At 37.5% G+C, this 22,198-nt stretch overlaps 1 protein-coding gene and 1 pseudogene across 1 annotated transcript; both read left to right on the top strand.

Moving 5' to 3' along the window:
* Positions 1-890: 890 nt before the first annotated feature.
* On the top strand, positions 891-7,785 carry LOC147480573 (putative ubiquitin-conjugating enzyme E2 38 pseudogene; annotated as a pseudogene).
* A 2,368-nt stretch (positions 7,786-10,153) lies between these two features.
* On the top strand, positions 10,154-21,089 carry LOC147480572 (uncharacterized). Its single transcript, XM_086576681.1, has 16 exons — positions 10,154-10,463; positions 10,556-10,750; positions 11,261-11,335; positions 11,458-11,631; positions 11,833-11,996; positions 12,887-13,105; positions 13,574-13,700; positions 14,196-14,384; positions 14,937-15,023; positions 15,150-15,307; positions 15,437-15,556; positions 19,068-19,293; positions 19,864-19,923; positions 20,003-20,176; positions 20,298-20,407; positions 20,553-21,089. Exons 1-16 carry the CDS (start codon positions 10,275-10,277, stop codon positions 20,716-20,718), a joined length of 2,433 nt encoding a protein of 810 aa, XP_086432807.1. The 5' UTR covers positions 10,154-10,274; the 3' UTR covers positions 20,719-21,089.
* Positions 21,090-22,198: the final 1,109 nt, after the last annotated feature.

The raw sequence follows: 22,198 nt of genomic DNA, 5'->3' as shown, positions 1-22,198 counted from the left end.
CACAACCTCCAATCTTATTAACGTACCATGTTAGGAATCTTGGTGGACTTTAAGTATAGTTGGGCACGTCTATTCCTTTTGAGGATGAAGATAATTTAGAAATAACTTGTGGGCAGTGGGAATCGAAAGTTTGCTAATTAGCTTCTTTCAACTTCAGCAAACACTTTGATGAACTCTTAAGAGTTCCTTTCCAGTCAAACCAAGATTCATACGACGGGTACGTGCAATCTTCTTAACTATGTACTCTACTTCTTATGTGTGCGTGATTATTCTCTTATTGTCATTATGAAACCTAGCTTGCTATTTTGCACGTAGTATGTACACTCGTATAGATAAACTGGTTTTAATTTTTTGGATCTTGATTAAAAGGCCAGCAGTATGTAGTAGCAATAAGGATTAAAATATTGCTTTTAATAATGAAACAGCAAATGAGGGTTTTTTTTTTTTTATTTTTTAATTTTTGACATGAGAAAACTTTCACATTATTGTGTATTTTGCGTAAAGGACGTTTTTGTCAAAGCAGATTGATTGCTCATGCTTCTTAACAATTGCTATTAGTACTTTTATCGTCTAAACAATTGTCTACTATATGTATGGACGTATGGTGTCCATATATTTCCACGCTTCTACGCACATTTTATTTAGCAAACTTCCTTTTATCTAACTCTGTGATTTGCATGCTGAAGTACGCTGATCACACAATTCAATCACAATGAGTCTTTGTAACGATTCATGTATGATCCAGCTATATATGCTTGTTGTCAGTAGGATAATACGAACTTGTTTAGCCTGTTCATTTGCAACAATTTCATATGATCTTTGTTATCTGATTTGAGATGAGTGCATAATTGTACTGCAGATGGTTAGACCTTTCCGAGATAGCTAAAGCAATGGCGAAGTTCAAGCAATTTGATATCGTCAGTGATGTCTCAGACCACCAATATGTTAGCTCTAATCATAAAGGCAAAGATTGCAAAGAAGACATTACGAAGAAAATCATGAAGGAGTGGAAGATCCTTGAGGAAAATCTCCCTGAGACAATATTTGTACGAGTTTATGAAAACAGGATTGATCTCCTAAGGGCTGTGATTATTGGACCGCTCTGTACCCCCTACTATATTGGGCTGTTCTTCTTCGATTTCTGTTTCACCAAAAACTACCCAGCTCAGCCGCCTAGTGTGCATTATAAATCATTCGGCAATCGGCATGAGGTTGAATCCCAACTTATACCATAGCGGTTTTGTTTGTCTTAGTCTGTTGAACACATGGGTTGGTATAAGGAGCGAGAGATAGAACCACTCCAAGTCCTGCTTTCACTTCAAGCACTTGTTCTCAATGAGAAGCCTTATTTTAATGAGCCAGGCTATAATCAAATGGCAGGTAAACCCAACTATGAGAAGGCGTCCCTGGCTTACAGTGAAAATGCTTGGGTATTGAATTGCAAAACAATGACTCATTTGATGAGTAGACCACCAAAGCATTTTGACGGATTTGTTATGAACCCTTACCACTTTAAAGGACATGCACAAACGATTCTATTAGCTTGTAAGGCATATGAGACTGGTCAGTTGAAGGTTGACTACCCAGTCCAAAATGAACTCCCTCGGAGTTATCCCTCACATGAGGACAGGAAAGAAATCAGTTCAGTTTGTGTGGAAAAGGCAAGAGCGCGCCCTGCGCCCTCCATAACCTATTCTGAAGCACGCCCCGCACCCTCCACAGCCAAATCTGAAGTGCGCCACGCGCTCAAGCGCCTAGACATCGTCCAAGGTAAGAGTGCGCCCCGCGCCCGCGCCCATGTCTAATTTTGGCAGGATTCTATTTTTGTAGAACCGCAAGTTTTGCATTATATGTTGGGATTTTTGGCAAAACCCAACACACGAGAGACAACACAGAAGTAAGAGAAAACCCAATCTTGAAAGCTATCAAGATTGAGAGATAACCTTTACAGAGATACAAGCCTGTAAAGAGAGAGGAGTGATCTAGTAAGGTGAGAGACTGTAAGGAGTGATTGTAATCTTCTTTCCCACTTTATAAAAGAATTAGCTCTTGGGAAAGTAAGCACTATTGGCCGAACCACGGTATATCTTTGTGTTGTGGTTTGTTTTAATGTTTTACATTATTATCTGTTGTTAATAGTTGTTTAGCGAGTTGGGCATGTTAGTTTGGTTGTAGGGAATATTTTAGATTGTTGATTGGAGTGGTTATTGTTCAAATACAAGTTATCTTTGTAGTGGGGAATCGATTGGTATCGGTGTTTAAACCCCAACAAGTAGTATTAGAGCCAGGTTAGATTAGCCTAGGGTGTTATCCAAATCTTGGTCGAAAGGTGTTTGACAAAACTCATAAGAGAATATTTGAGTTTAAATAACTTGTAGAGATGGACAATTCCATGAACACTCGCATGATGAGTCTGAATAGGAAGAATTACACCATTTGGAAAGCCAAAATAGAATACTTGCTTTATTGCAAGGACTTGGCACAACCCATTGAGAATGACGGAGAAAGACCGAAAATGGTTGTTGTGGCTGAGTGGAGCAAACTTGACAGAAAAGCAATTGGATACATTCGACAGTGGATTGACAACAGTGTCTTTCACTATGTATCCCAAGAGACTACAACTTTTGCCTTGTGGAAGAAACTCGAAGACCTCTATGAGAGGAAGTCGGGCGGAAACAAAGTACTAGTCGTTAAGAAGTTTGCCAACACGAAATACCAAGAAGGTTCTTCAATGTCTGAGCATCTTAATGAAGTATAGAATACCATCAATTAGATACATTTGATGAAGATTAATTTAGGAGACGAAGTTGAGGCTTTGTTTCTATTAGGCTCTCTACCCGAAAGTTGGGAGACGTTAGCAGTCTCTCTACACGGAGTAGCCAAGGATGGAATCGTTACCATGGAGATAGCTATCGCGTCTTTGTTGAATGAGGAGACTAGAAGGAGTTCAAAAGGCAGCTCCTATCACTCAGAGATCCTTGTCATAGAGAAACGGGAGAGAGGTAGAAACAAAAAACCATCTCGTTCTAGAGGTGATGACAGAAGTAAATCTAGTGGTGAAGCTAGAACTCCTAAGGCAGAGAGGCAATGTTACTATTAAGGGTGGAATTCGAGCTAAACAAGCCGAGTTTTACCTTGCTCAAGCTCGGCTTGCTAATTACACGAGCTTTAAATTGAGCTCGAGCTCGGCTCATATATTAAACAAGTGAGCTCGAGCCAAGCTTAAACGAGCCAAGCCCAAGCCGAGCTCCGAGCCCTTGGTTATTTTACACTATAAATATGTTGTTTGAGCTAATCGAGCCGAGCTTCATCAAACTCATTTGTTACATGAGCTTTAATTTGAGCTCGAGCTCGGCTCATATAGTAAACGAGCGAGCTCGAGCCGAGCTTAAACGAGCCAAGCCCAAGCCGAGCTCCGAGCCCTCGGCTCAAATTCCACCCTTAGTTACTATTATGTCACCAAGGGTCACTTCAGATATGAGTGCAGAACACAAAGAGGGATGAGAAGAATAACTGTGTACATGAAGACATGGTACGAAAAAAGTAAACACAGCAGATACTACCCGCACTAGTCGGCGATCTAGTGGGAATTGTGTCGATTGTGGTGTGTGTCTTTGTCTTAGTACCTCATGCCCGAGGATCTGAGTGGGTGATAGTTCACGGGGAGCATCCTATCACGTCCAATCGCAGAGAATTCTTCACTACCTACAGCTGTGGTGAATATGGTGAAGTGAAGATGGGTAACAGTGGTGTCTTGAAAATTATAGGCATTGGAGATGTTCATGTAGAAACCAATGTTGGCTACACCTTGACACTCAAGGATGTAAGACATGTTCCTGACATACGGCTAAACCTAATTTCGGCTGGGAAGTTAGATGACGATGACTTTGTAAACTCGTTTGGTAACGGGGTATGGAAACTGAGAAGAGGTTTCATTGTAGCAGCCAAAGGGAAGAAAACTTGCTCTCTTTACAAAACACAGGTTAGTTTGTGTAAAGCAGAAGTGAATGTGGCAAAAGAAAAGCTTCCTTCGAACTGTGGCATAAGAGATTGTGTTAAATGGGCGTAAAAGGATAGAAGTTCTTGCTAAGCAAAAGGCCTTGTCAGGCATCAAAGGTACACATATATTTAAATACATGTACTCACTGTTTGGTAGGAAAGCAACACAGGGTGTCTTTTCAAATATTCCCGTCTCACAGAAAGGACAATGTCCTTGAACTAGTGCACACAAACTTATGTGGTCCTATAAAAGTGAAGTCCCATGGGGGAGCTTTATACTTCGTGACCTTCATTGATGATGCGTCAAGAAAGATATGAGTATATAGTTTGAAGACCAAAGATGAAGTACTTGGCGTGTTTGAGAAATTCCATAGCATGGTGGAAAGAGAGACAGGAAAGTTGTTGAAGTGTATTCGCTCAGATAATGGGGGTGAGTACATTGGGCCATTTGAAGAGTATTGCCAGAGTCATGGGATTTGTCATGAGCAGATTGTTCCCAAGACACTGCAACATAATGGAATAGCAGAGAGAATGAACCGTACCATTGTAGAGAGGATGAGATGTACTATCATATCTCACTCTAAGCTACCTAGAACCTACTGGGTAGAAGCAATACGCATACAGTCGTGCATGTGATCAACCTATCGCCGTCAAAGCCTCTGAATAGTGATTATCCAAAGAGAGTATGGTCAGGCAAAGATGTTGATTATGGATATTTGAGGGTATTTGGGTGCAGGGCATTTGTGCATATTCCGAAGGATGAGAGATCTAAGCTTGATGACAAAGCCAAGTAGTGCATTTTTCTGGGTTTTGGAGATGAAAAGTTTGGTTACAAACTCTATGATCCAATTAACAAGAAGGTAATCCGAAGTCGAGATGTTGTGTTCTTAGAAGACCAAACCATAGCAGACTTTGAGGAGGGTGAGAAGCTACATGCTTTCACCAATGATCTTGTTGATTCAAAACCAGAAGTTCCTACTGTGGAACGTGTAGAAAGCATTGAGAATGCAGAGAACCATGAGTTTCAAGCTCATGATGAGAATCTTATTGCTCATGATGAGATAGAACTTATTGATATAGAAGATGCATATGAAATGCATGAACCACCGCTAGAGCAAGTAGAAGTGCATTCTCCTGAGGCACCAGCAGATGGGACAAGGAGGTCAGACAGAGAAAGACTAGCTTCAACCAGGTATCCACCACATACGTATGTTTTACTATCTGATGGTAGAGAACCTATGTACTATCAAGAGGCTCTTGAAGGTACAGACAAAGAGAAGTGGTTAAAGGCCATGCATGACGAGATTGATTCTTTGCATAAGAATCACACTTATGAGTTAGTTGAGAAACCGACAGGAAGAAAAGTTCTCAAGAATAAGTGAATTTACAGAGTCAAGCATGAGGAGAACAATCCACACCCAAGGCACAAAGCTTGCATTATTTTGAAGGGATTCGGTCAAAGAAAAGGGATTGACTTTGATAAGATTTTCTCTCCTGTAGTGAAGATGACTTCTATCCGGGTGGTATTGGGTATGACCACAAGTATGAACCTAAAGGTTGAGCAGCTAGATGTTAAGATAACTTTTCTTCATGGAGACCTTGAAGAAGATGTCTACATGGACTAGCCAGAGGGGTTTGAGGTCAAAGGCAAGGAGCACCTAGGATGCAAGCTGATAAAGAGCTTGTATGGGTTGAAGCAAGCACCGAGGTAGTGGTACATAAAGTTTGATTTCTTTATGGCGAAGCAAGGATACAAGAAGTCTGCTTCCTATCATTGTTTGTTTGTTTAGAGATTTTCAGACGGGGATTTTATTTTGCTCTTGTTGTATGTGGATGATATGTTGATAGTTGGCCCAAACATCAACAAGATATCCAAGCTGAAGAAAGACTTGAGTAAGTCCTTTGAGATGAAGGATTTGAGTCAAGAAAAGCAAATACTTGGGATGCGGATCACTCGTGACAGAAAGAGTGGGAAGTTGTGGCTTTCTCAAGAAAGCTAAAGCTACATTGAGAAGGTGTTGAAGAGATTCAACATGGATCAAACGAAGCCAGTCAGTTGTCCGCTTGGTGGCCAGTTCCGCATGACCAAAGAGATGTGTCCAAAGGGTGAGCATGAGCAGAATCAGATGGAAAAGATTCCTTATGCATCCGCAGTGGGCAGCTTGATATATGCAATGGTGTGTACAAGACCGGATATTACTTTCGCCATTAGTGTTGTAAGCTAATTTCTGTCAAATCCGAGGAAAAGCATTGGGAAGGTGTTAAATGGATATTGAGATATCTCAAGGGCACTTCCAAATCGTGTTTGTATTTTGGTGGAAGTAAGCTCTTACTTGAAGGCTACATTGATGCAGACATGGCATGTGATGTTGACTCGATGAAGTCCACCTCCGGTTATCTAATTACTTTTGCAGGGGGAGCAGTTTCTTGTCAATCAAAGTTGTAAAAGTGTGTTGCCCTCTCCACTATAGAAGCCAAGTATATTGTAGCCACTGAGTGTTGTAAAGAGATGCTATGAATGAAGAGGTTCTTTGACGAACTAGGGCTAAAGCAGAAATAGTTTGTAGTTCTATGTGACACTCAGAACGCCATCCATTTGAGCAAGAATCTGAGTTCCCATTCTAGATCCAAGCACATACATGTGCGTTATCATTGGATTAGAGAAGTACTCGAAGACAAGCAGTTGTGCATTGAGAAGATCCATACCGACAAGAACGGGTCGGATATGATGACCAAGGTCTTACCGAAAGGTAAGTTTGATGTTTGCTGTGCTACCGCCGAATGGTAGCAGACTCCTCCTGTTGATTTGGAAATTGCATGGAGGTATCCCCCCTCAGTGTTCGGGAGGGGGAGATTATTGGAGTTATCCCTCACATGAGGAGAGGAGAGAAATCAGTTCAGCTTGTGTGGAAAAGACAAGAGCGCACTCCGCACCCTCCACAACCTATTTTGAAGCGTGCCCCGCACCCTCCACAGCCAAATTTGAAGCGCACCATGCGCTCAAGCGCCTGGACATCGTCCAAGGTAAGAGCGCGTCCCGCACCCGTTGTAGCACAATTCTGAGCGCGCCCGCGCCATGCCTAATTTTAGCATGATTCTATTTTTGCAGAACCGCGAGTTTTGCATTATATGTTGGGGTTTTTGGCAAAACCCAACACACGAGAGACAACACAAAAGTAAGAGAAAGCCCAATCTTGAAAGCTATCAAGATTGAGAGATAATTAACCTTTACAGAGATACAAGCCTGTAAAGAGAGAGGAGTGATCTAGTAAGGTGAGAGACTGCAAGGAGTGATTGTAATCTTCTTTCCCACTTTATAAAAAGATTAGCTCTTGTGGAAGTAGGCACCATTGGCCGAACCACGATATATCTTTGTGTTGTGGTTTGCTTTTACTGCTTTATATTATTATCTGTTGTTAATAGTTGTTTAGTGAGTTGGGTATGTTAGTTTGGTTGTAAGAAATATTTTAGATTGTTGATTGGAGTGGTTATTGTTCAAATACAAATTATCCGTGTAGTGGGGAATCGATTGGTATCGGTGTTTAAACCCCATCACTCTCTTCATTCCCCGTCTGTGACGTGTCGAAGTAATTTAGAACATTAATGACTAACTTCTATCCATGGCTTGTGAGTTGGTTTGCAAATATAGGAGCTTCTGTGGAAAAGTTTAAAAACGATTTGGAGTTATTGCCTACACCTAAGCCTAAGCCTAAGCCTCGAGCAGTTGTGGAGGTTAAAAAAGATGGGATACTAAAGAAAAATTTCAAGTTTATGAGGAAGCTTTAATTTTGGATTGCAAGGTTGAAGGCAACAAAGACAACAAGAATAAATACTTTGGTAAATTATTACTGTGCTAGGCCTACAGTCATATACATATTATTACATAACATTCCCTGATCAAATTATTCTTGTAGTAGCTAATTTTGTTTGACAGAAATTTCATTTTGTTAGTGTTAAACAAAGCATACTTCGTTTATCTTTACTTTGTAAAGAGAACTCCTTGAGTAAGAGTAGATTTTGGGTAGACTAGATTTTTGTTTTCCAATTTTGCCCCTAACCATTTTCACTTATTTCAGTTATTACCAAAACAAAAATATGTAATAACTGATAGTGTGAAGGGTTAAAACGAACATTAGATACCCCCACTAAAGACAAATTCACAAGTCAGATAACAAATTTCATTAATATATAAACAAAGTCTAGTGATAATTTCTATGGGAAATTAGGGTCTCACCAAAAAAATTCTCAAACCTTTGACTTTTTTTTTTGTGTATTTAGGGGAGACCCTTTTTCAATTATTTCATTAATATATAAACAAAATAACGTAATAAGTGAGGTAAAGGATGGGTACAAACGTGTTTACTGTATCTCATTTTTTTTTCTCCTTAATATCTCATCTCTTTTTCTATTTTATTTTTCTCCTCAATATCTTAAATATTTTTTTTTTCTCTCTCTCTTAATAAGTTAATGAGACATATCTTATCTCGACACGTAAACAAACTCAAAATCGTTAGGGCATTTATAAGTTTCGGATTAGGCTAATATTTTGTAGATATGATCTCCTAACTATTCTAAACATTGTCACAAATAATAATTTTTTTTTTACTCTGTAAAGAGAACTCCTCGAGTAACAATAGACTTTGGGTCGATTGGATTTTTGTTTTTCAAATTTGCCCCTAACCGTTTTCACTTATTTCAGCTATTACCAAAACAAAATATGTAATAACTGATAGTGTGAAGGGTTAAAACGAACATTAGATACCTCCACTAAAGACAAATTCACAAGTCAGATAATTTCTATACCGAAACTGCCCCTGGTGCTTTTCAATTATTTCATTAATATATAAACAAAATAACATAATAAGTGAGGTAAAGGATGGGTACACACGTGTTTACTGTATCTCATCTTTTTCTCTCCTTAATATCTCATATCTTTTTCTATTTTTTTTTTACTCCTCAATATCTTAAATATTTTTTTTTTCTCTCTCTTTAATAAGTCAATGGGACATATCTTATCTTGACACCTAAACAAACTCAAAATCGTTAGGGCATTTATAAGTTTCGGATTAGGCTAATATTTTGTAGATATGATCTCCTAACTATTCTAAACATTGTCACAAATAATCAAAAAAATTAAAAAATTCCAAACTTGTCAAATGTAGTTAACAATTTACAAAATTTGTCTAATTGTAAACCGTTCATTTTCACCATTTTTGATACTATATTTGGCAAGTTTATAAATTTTTGATTTTTTTGATTATTTGTGATAATGTTTAGAATAGTTAGGAGATCATATCTACAAAATATTAGCCTAATCCGAAACTTTATAAATGCCCTAACGATTTTGAGTTTGTTTACGTGTCAAGATAAAATATGTCCCTAGAACCCCTCACTAAGTTAATATCTCATCTCATCTTCTCCTCAATATCTCATATCTCTTTCTATCTCTCTTTATTCTTTCTCCTCCATATTTCACATCTCTTTCACAGTTTCACTCTCACATCCAAAATTTCAAAAGTTCTAGATTAAAATTTTGATATATTCTAAAATTTGAAATTTACATTATTTTACACCACAAATTCAATATATTTACATTTGTGAACATTTATATCTTGAATTGGAATTTTGGGATCGGTTTAATTTTATAAACGTGATTGGGTTTTTGGTTTAATTGATTATTTATATTTGAGCTTTTTATTTCAGTTTAATTGAGCTTTCATTTATGCAATTATGCATTAGTCTATGCATGAGTGATTGTATATTTCAGCTCCTTTACATTTTAATGCAAAATTGAGCTATCATTTATGCAATTATGCATTATACTATCTATGCATGACTCAATTTTTATATTTCCTCTCCTTTACATATGTTCACATGCAAAATAGTAAAATTGTGTAGTAGATAATTATATGTAACAATCTTTGTAGGTATGAACATGCAACTCACGATAAATTTCACGCTCATCTGCCCAAAAGACTAGTGTATTTAATAAGTTGTTCATTTTTAAGTGTAGGCACGCTGACGAACACAATCTAGACCAAAATATCAAAAACCTTTGCTTCGAAATTTCTAAAATCTTTAGCGATATATTGAAATACTGAACTATCGACACCAAAACATATCAAGCCAATTAATCTCAGTACTATCTCGTCCGACAGTTTGCGAAATACCGCAGCTTTTTTGTTCTATCCATTTTTCCGGACTTCACAGGCTGAACCTTAAAAAACATACATCCCAGCCATGCCAAATTCTCTTCCTTAACAAAAACCAAAAAAATGAAACCCATAATTAGTTTACCTCTGTTCATAATCTCATTGGTTCTAATTCTAGACCAATCAAATTCCGCAAAACAACAACCATTCCGTAGAGATCCAGGTCACCCACAATGGCACCACGGCGCTTTTCACGATGTCAAAGACACCATCCGTTCCGATATTCGCCGCATGCTCCACACACGTGCCGAGGTATAACACATAAACAATTTCATATTAATTAATTACATAATTAGCCTCGTCCCGAAATATCTGATTTTGAAATTTTGTCTTTTTTTTTGCAGGTCCCATTTCAGGTTCCCCTGGAAGTGAACATTGTACTTATTGGACTAAATGGGGATGGTGCTTATAGATACAATGTTGATGCACATAAGTTGGAAACGTTTTTAAAAACGAATTTTCCTACACATAGACCTGCGTGTCTTGAGACTGGTGAACTTATTGATATTGAACATCATATGGTTTACAATGCTTTCCCTGTAAGTTTATTACATATTATTAAACTTTTTGCGTGCTAGTAATATCGTCTAGATATATTTACACAGTCACTCAATGTGCATTCGACATACTAGTATAGTATTTAGTTTGAAGTTATATGCTAATTAGGATTAGTATTAGGTGTTAATATTGAAAACCTTGAAGCTCTAGTTGTTGTTCATTGGTTAAGATTTTCTTTTTGCTTGGAAACACCCTAGTCAGTTACTTGTTAGCTTTGTTCTTTTCGATGTTAGTTATTTTTGTTTGCTTCCATTAATAACATTATGCTATAAACAGCCTTGGGGTTAGGAGATTTTTACTGCAACAGAAGAACTCACCTGATCAGGTCAATTTTTGGGAGGGGATGTAGTAGTAGTTGGTCTACCCTTGAAAAAATAAGGAAAAGAAAAAAAAATAATAGAAAGAAAATAATACAAATGCAAGAAAAGAAAATACTTGGGTCATTAGAGATTTTTTGGCTTATTGCAATTGAAAATTTTGAAAAATTCTAGGCAGGGCAGCCAGAGCTAATAGCACTTGAGAAGGCGCTGAAGGAGGCCATGGTTCCTGCTGGGACTGCTAGGGAGGTAACACTGATTCTATTTTTTCTTTTTCATTTTGTTCGTTTCCAAGTATACCGTTAGTTCGTTACTTTTTTTTTTTTTTCAAATTGTGTCCTAAGACCTCTTTTTTTGGTACCAACTTTTAGCATGAATATGGAAGGGAGGTCCCTCTTTTTGAGGTGGATGCAGCCATGGTAGAGCCTGTATTTCAGCAGCTGTATTCCTACATGTTTGACATGGAAAATGGGGGATATTCTTCAGAGGAGATGGAGATGGACAGGCCCGCACCTAGTGCAATATTTCTTGTCAACTTTGATAAGGTATACTTTTATCAATTTATTGCATGATTCTGTTTACCTTGAGCAGTCAAGAATTTTGGAGGATGTTCTTTTCGTATTATGTACTTTAGTCAAATCAATGAGTCCATTTGAAATGGTTATTATGTTGATTATCTTCCATTGTGGCAGTGTATTCATTAATGCTCCGATTGTGGTTTCTCTATTCTGCATCTCTTTTTGCAGGTCAGAATGGATCCTCGGAATAAGGAGATCGACCTCGACAGCTTAATGTATGCCAAACTTGCTGAGCTAACAGATGAAGAAATGAAGAAGCAAGAAGGAGACTACATTTATCGTTATCGTTACAATGGAGGTGGAGCATCTCAAGTCTGGCTGGGTTCCGGCAGGTATTAGTCAGATATCTTTCAGATTGGGTACTTTGACTTGGCTGCCTTCTGTAATTATAGCCTTTTCCTCTCTTTGATTTCTTTCCGTCTATCACATGTCTTGAACTTTTAGTTGGACGTTGGACCAACCACGTTGGGAATTGTGGATCTCTTTAGTTGTTCATATATTACTCTGCTATTTTTAATCCAAGTCTATTGTGGATGCTGTACTGAATTCCACTATTAATACGGAGGATCCTGAGTGGCGTTACTGTTGTTTGACGAACGTTGTTGGCCACCTTGATTTTAGCATAGCCACATAGATTATGCACCAATTCCTTATTCATTAAATTTTCTCACAAAAGAAAAATGAAATTCCCTGACTAATGGGCTGTCTGTCTTATTCAGAGTTGAACGCTTTCAACATTTTTTGCTTTTGTTCATTTTTTTTCCGCATATCACCACGTAAACGATTAGTATGCCTACTGGTCAAGCCTTGGGAGGTGGGGTTCAAGGTCTCGTGTTCGACTCAAAATTTAAGTGATTAGGAAATGAAGTTCTAATTCCAAAAAAAAAAAAAAAAAAAAAAACTATTAGTTGGAAGATACTATGTTGGAAAGTGTAGATCCCCCAAGTTGTTCATAAATTGTTCTGATAGTTGTTATGTAAATATTTTGTGTGAGCTGTACAGGTATTCCATGTTTCTTTTTGTCCTGCCGAATCGAATATGAATCTTGATGATTCTGAATGGCGTCATTGCTGTTTGTGCCACGTAATTGTTGAGAGTTGTTACCACATCTTTCCTGTTGGCCTAGATTATGTGCATTTGATATCGATTTTGTTTGTGATGAATTGTTCTTCAGAAATGAAAACTCGAAGGCTCTGATGTTTTTTCTGTTTGTTTTATTCAGATTTGTTGTCATCGACATATCTGCAGGTCCCTGTACTTATGGGAAGATTGAAACAGAGGAAGGAAGTGTTAGTTATAGAACAGTCCCTCGTCTATGGAATTTAATATTTCCTAGAGGTTCAGTGGCTGGTAGTGCCCAATCTACTCACGAAGTATTTATTGGAGAACTCGCATCTCTGGTTTCAACAACTATTGAGCATGTTATAGCGCCCGATGTTAGGTATGCCACATTTTTCCTTTTTTAGCTAGCACTGTATGCTTTTACACTCGTTTCATTAGGCTCCTATAATCAATCCTGTTCTTCCTTTCTGTTGAGTTTCATTTAGTGGAACTTGAAGGGTTCTTGGTTTAGGAAACTGTCATGTGCCATTCTGTATTAAAATTTATAGGCAAACAGGTGAAAAGGGATAAAAGATCATATTAGGCTCTACTTTTGGTTTTCATATTAAAACTTGGTTTATTGACTTTACTCTAATTTTCTTCCTAGTAGCGGTTACACAATTACTAGTATATTGATGCCTGGTGTATTGTATATCAATTAATCACTTTCTCATCAAATTGTGTTTTTCTTCGTTAAAGTGTTTTCTTTATGTTTTTGGTACATTCTTGTCAGTCAGTTATATTCTCCATAAAACTTTCAATAGTTTTTCTCTCATTGGTCAATGTCATCTTTTCTTTTTTGCCACAGGTATGAAACTGTTGATATGACGACAAGGTTGCTTATACCTATTATTGTCCTTAGAAATCACAATCGGTATAACATCATGGAAAAAGGCCATAATTACAGTATTAATGTCCAAGAAATTGAGGCAGAGGTGAGTTTTTTTGCCTTCTAAGGAACATTTGTTTTTATGTATTGTGACACTGATGTTTTAGGGGTGGTGCAGTTTTCCATACGGGATGCTGGCATTTTAGAGATTGAGGAAGGGGGGTTGGGGGGGGGGGATAAGAATTTGTGAGTCTACCTGATGCTGACAATACCCCTTATAGATATCAAATATTGCTGCTATATAGGTCCACAACTCTGATTAACCTCTCTTCTACTCACCTTAACTCCCAGAAAAAAGATGGACAAAAAATCGAAAAACAACTGTGTTATTCTTTATCTTTTTTATAAAAGATTTATTCTGGTTTGTGGGAATGGATATTCTGTAGGCAGGATCTTTGGAATTACATATGTTTTAGTAAGAGCTTTAATGAGTGGAAATAGATCCTTTCTACTCAATGTGTATTTGGTTATATTTCCTTCATACTTGTATGCCAGCCGGGGAATTAAATGGTTGTTTTGATGGGTGACTTTCCAATTTCAGGTGAAAAAAATGGTTCATGCTGGCCAGGAAGTAGTGATCATTGGAGGTTCACATGCGTTGCATCGCCATGAAAAGTTAGCTATTGCTGTTTCAAAGGCAATGCGTGGTCATTCCTTACAGGCGACAAAGCAGGATGGGCGCTTCCATGTTCATACGAAGACGTACTTGGATGGTGCTATTCTTAAAGAAGTTTGTATTGCTCTCCTTTTAATTTTATGTTTCTTCTCTAACCACATCTTTCATAAGTAAGTTCCATTTTAGATTTAGGTTGTGTTTCAATGCACTTGTTATGCAAACTATGCTGTACATACCGTCATACCTGCATGGCTTGCCAGCAGGTATTTCTGTACATACCATCTGCAGACATGCTTCAAATTCTATTTCTTTCGAGGTATGCATAGGCACAATAAAACATACGTAAGTCTGGTACAAAGCTAGTATTTGAAGGCTGTACCATCCTTTTCTGAGCACCTTCTGTTTGTAGATTCGGTTGTTTGTACTTCTTGTGCAAAATTAACCAGTACATCATCTCATGTAATAATTCATCAGAAATGTCAATGTCAGTATGTTATCGTCATCTGTTCATGTCGTGCAAAGAGCAGCCCTTCTCTCTTATTGTCGTGGAACTTCTAAATTAACTCTGAAATTATAGATCGTTTGGACAGGAGAAGGGAATGAATGGGATATATCATTAACGGAATATCTTCCATTCACGTTTTGATTTCCATTTTGTTTTTGCAGGAAATGGAGCATTCTGGCGATGTACTTGCTGCAGGCTTACTTGAGGTTTCGGATCCTTCGCTATCAAGTAAATTTTTTCTCCACCAGGTTAGCCAACTCACATCGTTAATATCTGAACTGAATGTTAAAGTTTTTTAAATTGTTTTTTGTTTACAATACTTTTTAGTTTCCATGGTGTGCCAAGTGTCTCTTAACATTAATCGATGTTTTCAGGATTGGATGGATGAAAATGATGGTTCAAGTGACTCTATCATAAAGCATCGGTCTTTGTGGGAAACTTACAGCCCTAACCGTGTTAAGGGTAAGAAAAGGAATAGCAAGAAGAAACCAGGGAATCTGTACAGAACATATGGAACCAGAGTAATTCCTGTGTGAGTACATCGTAGTCTATCAGTAGTACTTACAATCAACTTTTTAAGGAAAAAACACATAAGAGCTTTGAGGCGCCAAGCCTCTATTTCAAACCAAATGTTCTCAAATTCCTACCCAATGTTTAACAGCTTTGTCTTGTCACTGGCTGATGTGGACACAAATCTTCTTATGGAGGACGAGAGTCTTGTTTGGACTAGTAAGGATGTCGTCATTGTTCTTCAGCATGATAATGAAAAGATACCACTGAGGTGAGTGCAGCATCAAAGACACAGGTTTTATTTTCTGTAGGAGAACTCTGTTATTTCTGTATAGTTCACACACATATATATATAGTGGCTCAGGAGTGGCTCTATCCCTCCCCTATATATATATATCCAAATGAAATAGAAATAGGATGAGATATCCTATGGTACAAGATAAAGAAGAAAATGAAAAGAGAAAAAAACAGCAAAATCTTGCCATCAACTCATAATGGGTTCCCATCTACACACGAAACTCGTCACTCGTCATGCACTTTTACAATTTTGTCCTGTCAATAATGTCCTGATTTAAGGCAATCCCAGGTGCAACATAATCGTAGGTAGTTCATTCGTCAATGCATATTTTAAGTATGCGAATATCAAATTGTGCTGGTTTCTTCTGGTTTTCCACCTCGGCCCTAAGACTTATTCCTTGTTTTCGTAGCCAGGACAGATGTGGGTTTAAGTTTTATTTGAAGTACTTTTTTTTTCACTGCTGTAGTGCTGTGCGGCACCCGATGCATGTTAACATTTACAAAATTGAGAAAAATGGAAGGTTAGAGAGTTTGTTATTATTATGATTTACCTCTGTGTTTCGCTGATGGTGAGTATATTGGGTGTGTCTAGGTTTAATTGAGGATATATTAGCTTTGTGGTCCTTAAGATGACTTTCTTCAGTAGGAAAAAGGATTTCGTATATTACTCATAGTCCAATCATGTGGGCATATTTTGGAGGGGAATAAATATTTGTTTGTGGTGTGTTATTTATTGTGCTTGTTTCTTTTGTATTAACATTGTATTATAAGACACCACACCCTTGCTTAAAGTTTATTATTTTTTTATTTATTTTTTGATAATGACTTAAATTATTTAGGCCTTAGCATTCTATATGTGGTTTTAAAAAACTTACCCAGACTATCCATTACTCCTCTCCTAGGTCCATTCCTGATTACCGTAAGGGGATGACGTGGAATGTTAATGCATAACTTCCAAGGACTTCCGACTGCCCAACACAACAATAGAAACGTGTCACATTACCTCTCCATAGGATAATGCAATTAAGGAGGCTTTGAGAAAAGAGTGGAGCGTGGGTTTGTATTGGAAGTGATTTTGAGAAGGAGACTCAAATGTGTTCGGAGGTTACTTTTTTCGCTGACTTTATAGCCACTAATTGTCAAGAAGAGAAAAGTTTGGTGAGGAAGATGGGCATATTTGGGTGTTGGACAGGACAGAAGCAACATACTCAGTTTCGTGTGGTACTATTCAAGAATAAAACAGTCTTGAGGTTGAGCCAATTATCCATATAGAAGGATATGAAAGCCTTTCCATTCTTTGTAGGGTGGTGTCTAAGTTACATTGACACGGATACGTGATCCGTGTGTCCGTATCTGACACCGTGAAATATAAAAAATTCAGATATATCACATACAATATTTGTGGATGGTGTGTCCGACATGGACACGTGGATACCTATCCGACATGGATTATTTTAAAATATGGCGTGGCCATGTAATGTAGTGTGGTGTTTATCACTTAGATGGCTTTTCTAAGGCATATTCAAACCAAGCTTAACCAGGGGTGGATATTGAAAATGAGTGTGTACTTTGTAGGGTCGTGTTGAGGATGTGGACCGTACTCTAGTTTGATGCTGATTTTCTTAGATGAGTGTTGGAATTATATTTGTGTCCTTAGCAACTCAGCAAGCCTTGGGTATTAATGGATTGGATTGAGAAAGCACTTGGTGGGGACATACTTGCACATGGTCTATCCCTGCAGGCGAGATGAATTGAAGATCATCTACCAGTCTACCTCGAGTTATTATCTGAGTTCTGAGGAATGAAAGGAACTGGAGAATATATGGAAACAAGATAAAGGAAATGCACGAAGTGTTGTTGGATGTCAAGGAACGCTCCATAATTGGTCTAGGGGTGTGGCAGCCTCCAAGGTTTTTTGTGTAATTAGGATTCCATTGTTTCATAATATAATGTTGTTGGTATCCTTGTAGTGCCTTAGTAGGGGTTAGCTCTATTGTATTATTGCTATTTTTACAAATGAATGAAGTATATCTTTTACTGTTCAGACAAAAAAAAAGGATAATAGAAAAAGAGGCACCTTATTGACTTACGAATCATACATTTCCCGTTCAGTGTATGCAACAACATGGTACTTTGTCCTTTTTGGCGAAATCAGCTTGTTCCAGGAAACAACATGGTACTTTATCCTTCCTTGAGAATATCCGAAATATTCAACGACGATTTTCTTCAGATTTTTGACAACACTAGAAGGGACTCAAGGAGTGTAACAATGTCATCTAAGTATTTAGTAGACTGATTTGGGTATTCCTAATGAGAGTAAATCTTAGGCTCAGTTCTATAAGATTGTGGTTAATGCAAAATTTGCCACCATTTGCCAAGTGGCAACATCCCATGGCAAATCTTATTTGCTGGCTTTTGATGTAATAGTGGAATTTTAATTCAGAGTGGAAAATTCCTTCGTACTATACCTGGAAAAATCTGCTCTGGCGTGAGGTAAGAAAATTTCTCCCACAATATACTTCACTCATAGTAAGTGAGTTGTTGAAAAATTCAGTGTAGAGCTAAAAATAAACAAACATTGACAAAACTAATAGTGGAATTTTAATTCAGAGTGGAAAATTCCTTCGTACTATACCTGGAAAAATCTGCTCTGGCGTGAGGTAAGAAAATTTCTCCCACAATATACTTCACTCATAGTAAGTGAGTTGTTGAAAAATTCAGTGTAGAGCTAAAAATAAACAAACATTGACAAAACTGATTATAGTGGGTAACTATAGTTGGGTAAGTTCTGTAACTATAAGGCCAAATCTACGTTCTGGCCATAACAAATGTCATGTTGAGTTTGTGATACAAGGGATGTTTGTCTTGTTTGCATCGTCATCGTTTAATACTGGGAGCACTGTTTGAATGAGCATTTTCTCTTTCTATCATTCACAGTTTATTTTATTTTCTTGTAAAAAAAAAATATTGAGGTTCCTCATAAAAAGTATTCTTCACCTACGTAACTGTAGGACCTTTGTGGTGCAATGGTGGGGGGGAAAAGATGAACATTTATGTAGCAACAATATGGCAAATAAGAATGAAGGCGGCACAACTTATGAAACCCTCTACCTATGTCTGGACAAAGTCCAGATAGAAGCTTATACCCATGTGATTTTTTTATTGCCACAAGCTCACAACCCTCCTTAGATTTTTGCACTTACGTTGCCCAATCACTTGGGTGGGATTCCGGCTTTCATCACTGATAGAAAAGGGTCAGAATCCTCTTTCTACACATTAGCATTGACATACAATGTTTGCGATGTTCTCTTACTGCTTATGGCCTTTTAACTATGTTCAAATGTTTATTATAGTCCCACACAGGATGTATGAAGCCTTGCAGGATAGTATAATTGTTCTTGGGCCTCTCCACATATCCCCAATTGGTTTTAAGTTGGATGCTCATAATATTTAAGAAACTAAATTTATCTTGTGTTATTGAGCAGCTACGTTTCGGAAACAGTGAGAAGGTTTGCTCACCCGTTACAAGCGCAACGCCACATACTGGCAGGGCTGGCTTCTGCAGTGGGTGGATTGAGTGCTCCATATGAGAAGGCCTCACATGTACATGAAAGGCCGGTTTTGAATTGGCTTTGGTCAACAGGTTGCCATCCATTTGGACCATTTTCAAATGCTTCCCAAATCAGTAAAATGCTTCAGGATGTTGCCTTGGTAAGGAGACCCTGTACCGATTTGATACAAATGGAAAACATATAGTTTTTGTGTTTCTGTTTTCGCATATGACTCGGTTGCCTGACTTCCTTTAGATTGTTAAAGTCAGCGTCATTCTGCACCTTATTGTATTGATTCAAAAATTCCTGGTGATGTCTGTGCGTAGTGACTGAAGTAAAGCAGCCTTGGTTTCCATGATAAAGTGTTGCATGCTTGCATATCTATCCATAAAAGATGCTAAGTGAAAAAAATTATTTTTAACAACAATAATAACAATAGTATTCTAATTCAAAAGATAAAATCTTGCCAAAAGGAAGCAGCAGCTTCAGTGTTCATACTTTGGTAATCATCAAGTACTATTGAATATAGTACAGTTATATTGAATTTGTTCCTGGCAAGACAAGCAAAGAGAAAAATGTTTAGTGTTAGTGTATTGTCAAGCATTACTTTTTTCTGCAGTCTCCTCAATTATAAGTTCATGAGTAGAACTTCCCTTGGCATATTATTCATTGTCTACAACACAAGTTACACAAGGTTTGAGTTTATATTAAGTTACTTCCTTTTCAACAGAGGAGCACAATTTATGCACGTGTGGATGCTGCACTTCACAAAATTCGAGATACTTCAAAGGTAATGTGGTTTATAATTTCATTTGGTGATCTCAAATATGAATCTATGATGCTAAATGAAGGTCATGATTTGTATGCAGGCTGTCCAAAGTTTTGCTGGTGAATATTTGAAAACACCTCTTGGAGAACCAGTAAAAGGCAAAAAGAACAAGTCAAGTGCAGAGTTATGGGTGGAGAAGTTCTACAAGAAAACAACTAACCTACCAGAACCTTTTCCACATGAGTTGGTCGAGCGATTAGAGAAATATTTAGATGTAAGTATATCCTACTACAAATAGGCACATTTCAATGAACATTGTCATACAAAAAACATTTCAATGATATAATATGCACTAATTAGGCATTACAACTTTACAACTAATATTTATTCAACAGGGCCTTGAGGAACAGCTTGTAGATTTATCTTCCTTGTTATATGATCATCGATTAGGGGATGCACACATGAACAGTTCGGAAATACTCCAAAGTTCCATTTTTACCCAACAGTGAGTTGATCTGCTTTTCCTTCACCTTTAGAAATATCCCTTCTTTCCAGTATAGGGTCCTGATGGTCTTGTTTACATTTGAGATCTGTACTCTACTAGTATATATTTTCGTTGGTAATGATTGTTTAATGCACATACCGGACAGATATGTAGATCATGTTTTGACAACTGAGAGGGAGAAGATGAGGTGTTGTGCAATCGTATACAAGCTTCCTGTGCAGACTTCCCAGGCATTTATCTATGGAGGCATACTTGTTGCTGGATTTTTTGTATACTTTGTTATTATTTTCTTTTCTTCCCCAGTTCGCTGATTAAGGACTCGATAAGTATAATTGAAAAGTTCATTTTGTACGTTGAAGTTGTCACCTTTATGTACTTCTTTACTTAGCCGAATATGATGAAGTTAGGCAAGGAGAATTACTTTTATTGCACGAGTCAATGCAGATAGATTGTCGAAGGACAGCTGACAAGGACAACTTATGAGTTTGTATGATGTATGCTACCACAAGAGGATGATATTACTACTGATTTCTAGCCATGTAATGTTCAGGGAATTGTATACATATCTATTTGTATAAGCATCTTGAAATCTATTTTTTTGAAAGGAAAATGTTAGAGAGAACTTGGTGAATTGTCACCCTCTGCATGAATTGATCTATGAAGATTTTCTTAATGTCCACCACATATTTTTGTTGCTCGAAAGATGGAATGATTTGCTAGTCTAGCAAAAAACCTGAGATGAATATCGAGTTGAGTATTGGTGGTGCGTGTTTGGGCAAGTCGGCCAGGAAGGTAATGTTGTTCGTCATCATTTTGGAAAAGTTGGGAGTTCTTCTTTGATATGTAGCTTGCTCCCGGCTCTTTTCATTCCCATGTTTTGAATTTTAACAGTGTCTAAAATCGTTTTCGATAGTGTGGGTAGAAGATGTGATAAATTCTAGCTTTTTTTACATCCTCTTTTAGAACGCATCGTGTGAAGTTTTCTAAAAGCCATTTGACGTTCTTACGCTAAGAAATATTAGGATCAACATTTGGTATCACCAGAAAGAAAGATTTATCGCTGCGCTGTAAACCAATAGTAGATGACTAGAGGCCATGGCAACTCCACACCAAATACTGTAAATAGAATCACTCAACCAAAGTAACCTCGAAGTTTTGAATAAAGAGATTTTAGTGCAAATCAAACGGATCCATAAACCGGGTTAGCTTGTGCTTATAGATCCACAACGTCCACGGGGACAGGGTGATAGAAATCGAAAGGTCATGGTAAAACCGTTAAACCTAACAAATCATGTATCCAAAGTTGCAAACTAAGAAAATCTGAAAATGTAGCCCACAAAATATGCTTAGATATTAAGTGGGCTTTTTTGGGCGAAATTCGTGGGGTTCCTACTACCATGAAATAAGTTTTTGGGTTTGGGGCTTTGGGCTACCCGTACCAGTCAAACCTGACGAGCTTAATGATCATTAATCCCGCCAAAAGTGAAAAAAGCGTATCTATTTTCGCAAGGAATGGAGCCCATGCACGCATGCCATCTCCTTTGGATTTTCCCGTTACACCATATTTGACACTGTAAGGATTCCATATTAAGGTCTCTGAACTGGAACATATATATGTCAAGCTTGCATTTCCTCACTTTCCAAAAACAAAATATATATATATATATATATATATATATATATATATATATATATATATATATATATATATATATATATATATATATATATATCTGCTGAGATACGATACGACCACTTATATGGAGTGAAAGCTTGACATGTGTATTCGAA

Source organism: Coptis chinensis, chromosome 8 (genome assembly GCF_015680905.1).
Source record: "Coptis chinensis isolate HL-2020 chromosome 8, ASM1568090v1, whole genome shotgun sequence".
In the NCBI taxonomy this organism is placed as follows: domain Eukaryota; kingdom Viridiplantae; phylum Streptophyta; class Magnoliopsida; order Ranunculales; family Ranunculaceae; genus Coptis; species Coptis chinensis.
This window is presented reverse-complemented; position numbering and strand designations above follow the sequence as displayed.

Excerpts from the sequence above, each read along its gene's own strand:
- LOC147480572 (XM_086576681.1), top strand. The coding sequence starts at position 10,275 with ATGAAACCCATAATTAGTTTACCTCTGTTCATAATCTCATTGGTTCTA. Across the intron at positions 10,464-10,555 it reads TGCTCCACACACGTGCCGAG|GTCCCATTTCAGGTTCCCCT; the intron begins GTATAACACATA and ends TTTTTTTTGCAG. Across the intron at positions 11,997-12,886 it reads GTCTGGCTGGGTTCCGGCAG|ATTTGTTGTCATCGACATAT; the intron begins GTATTAGTCAGA and ends TGTTTTATTCAG.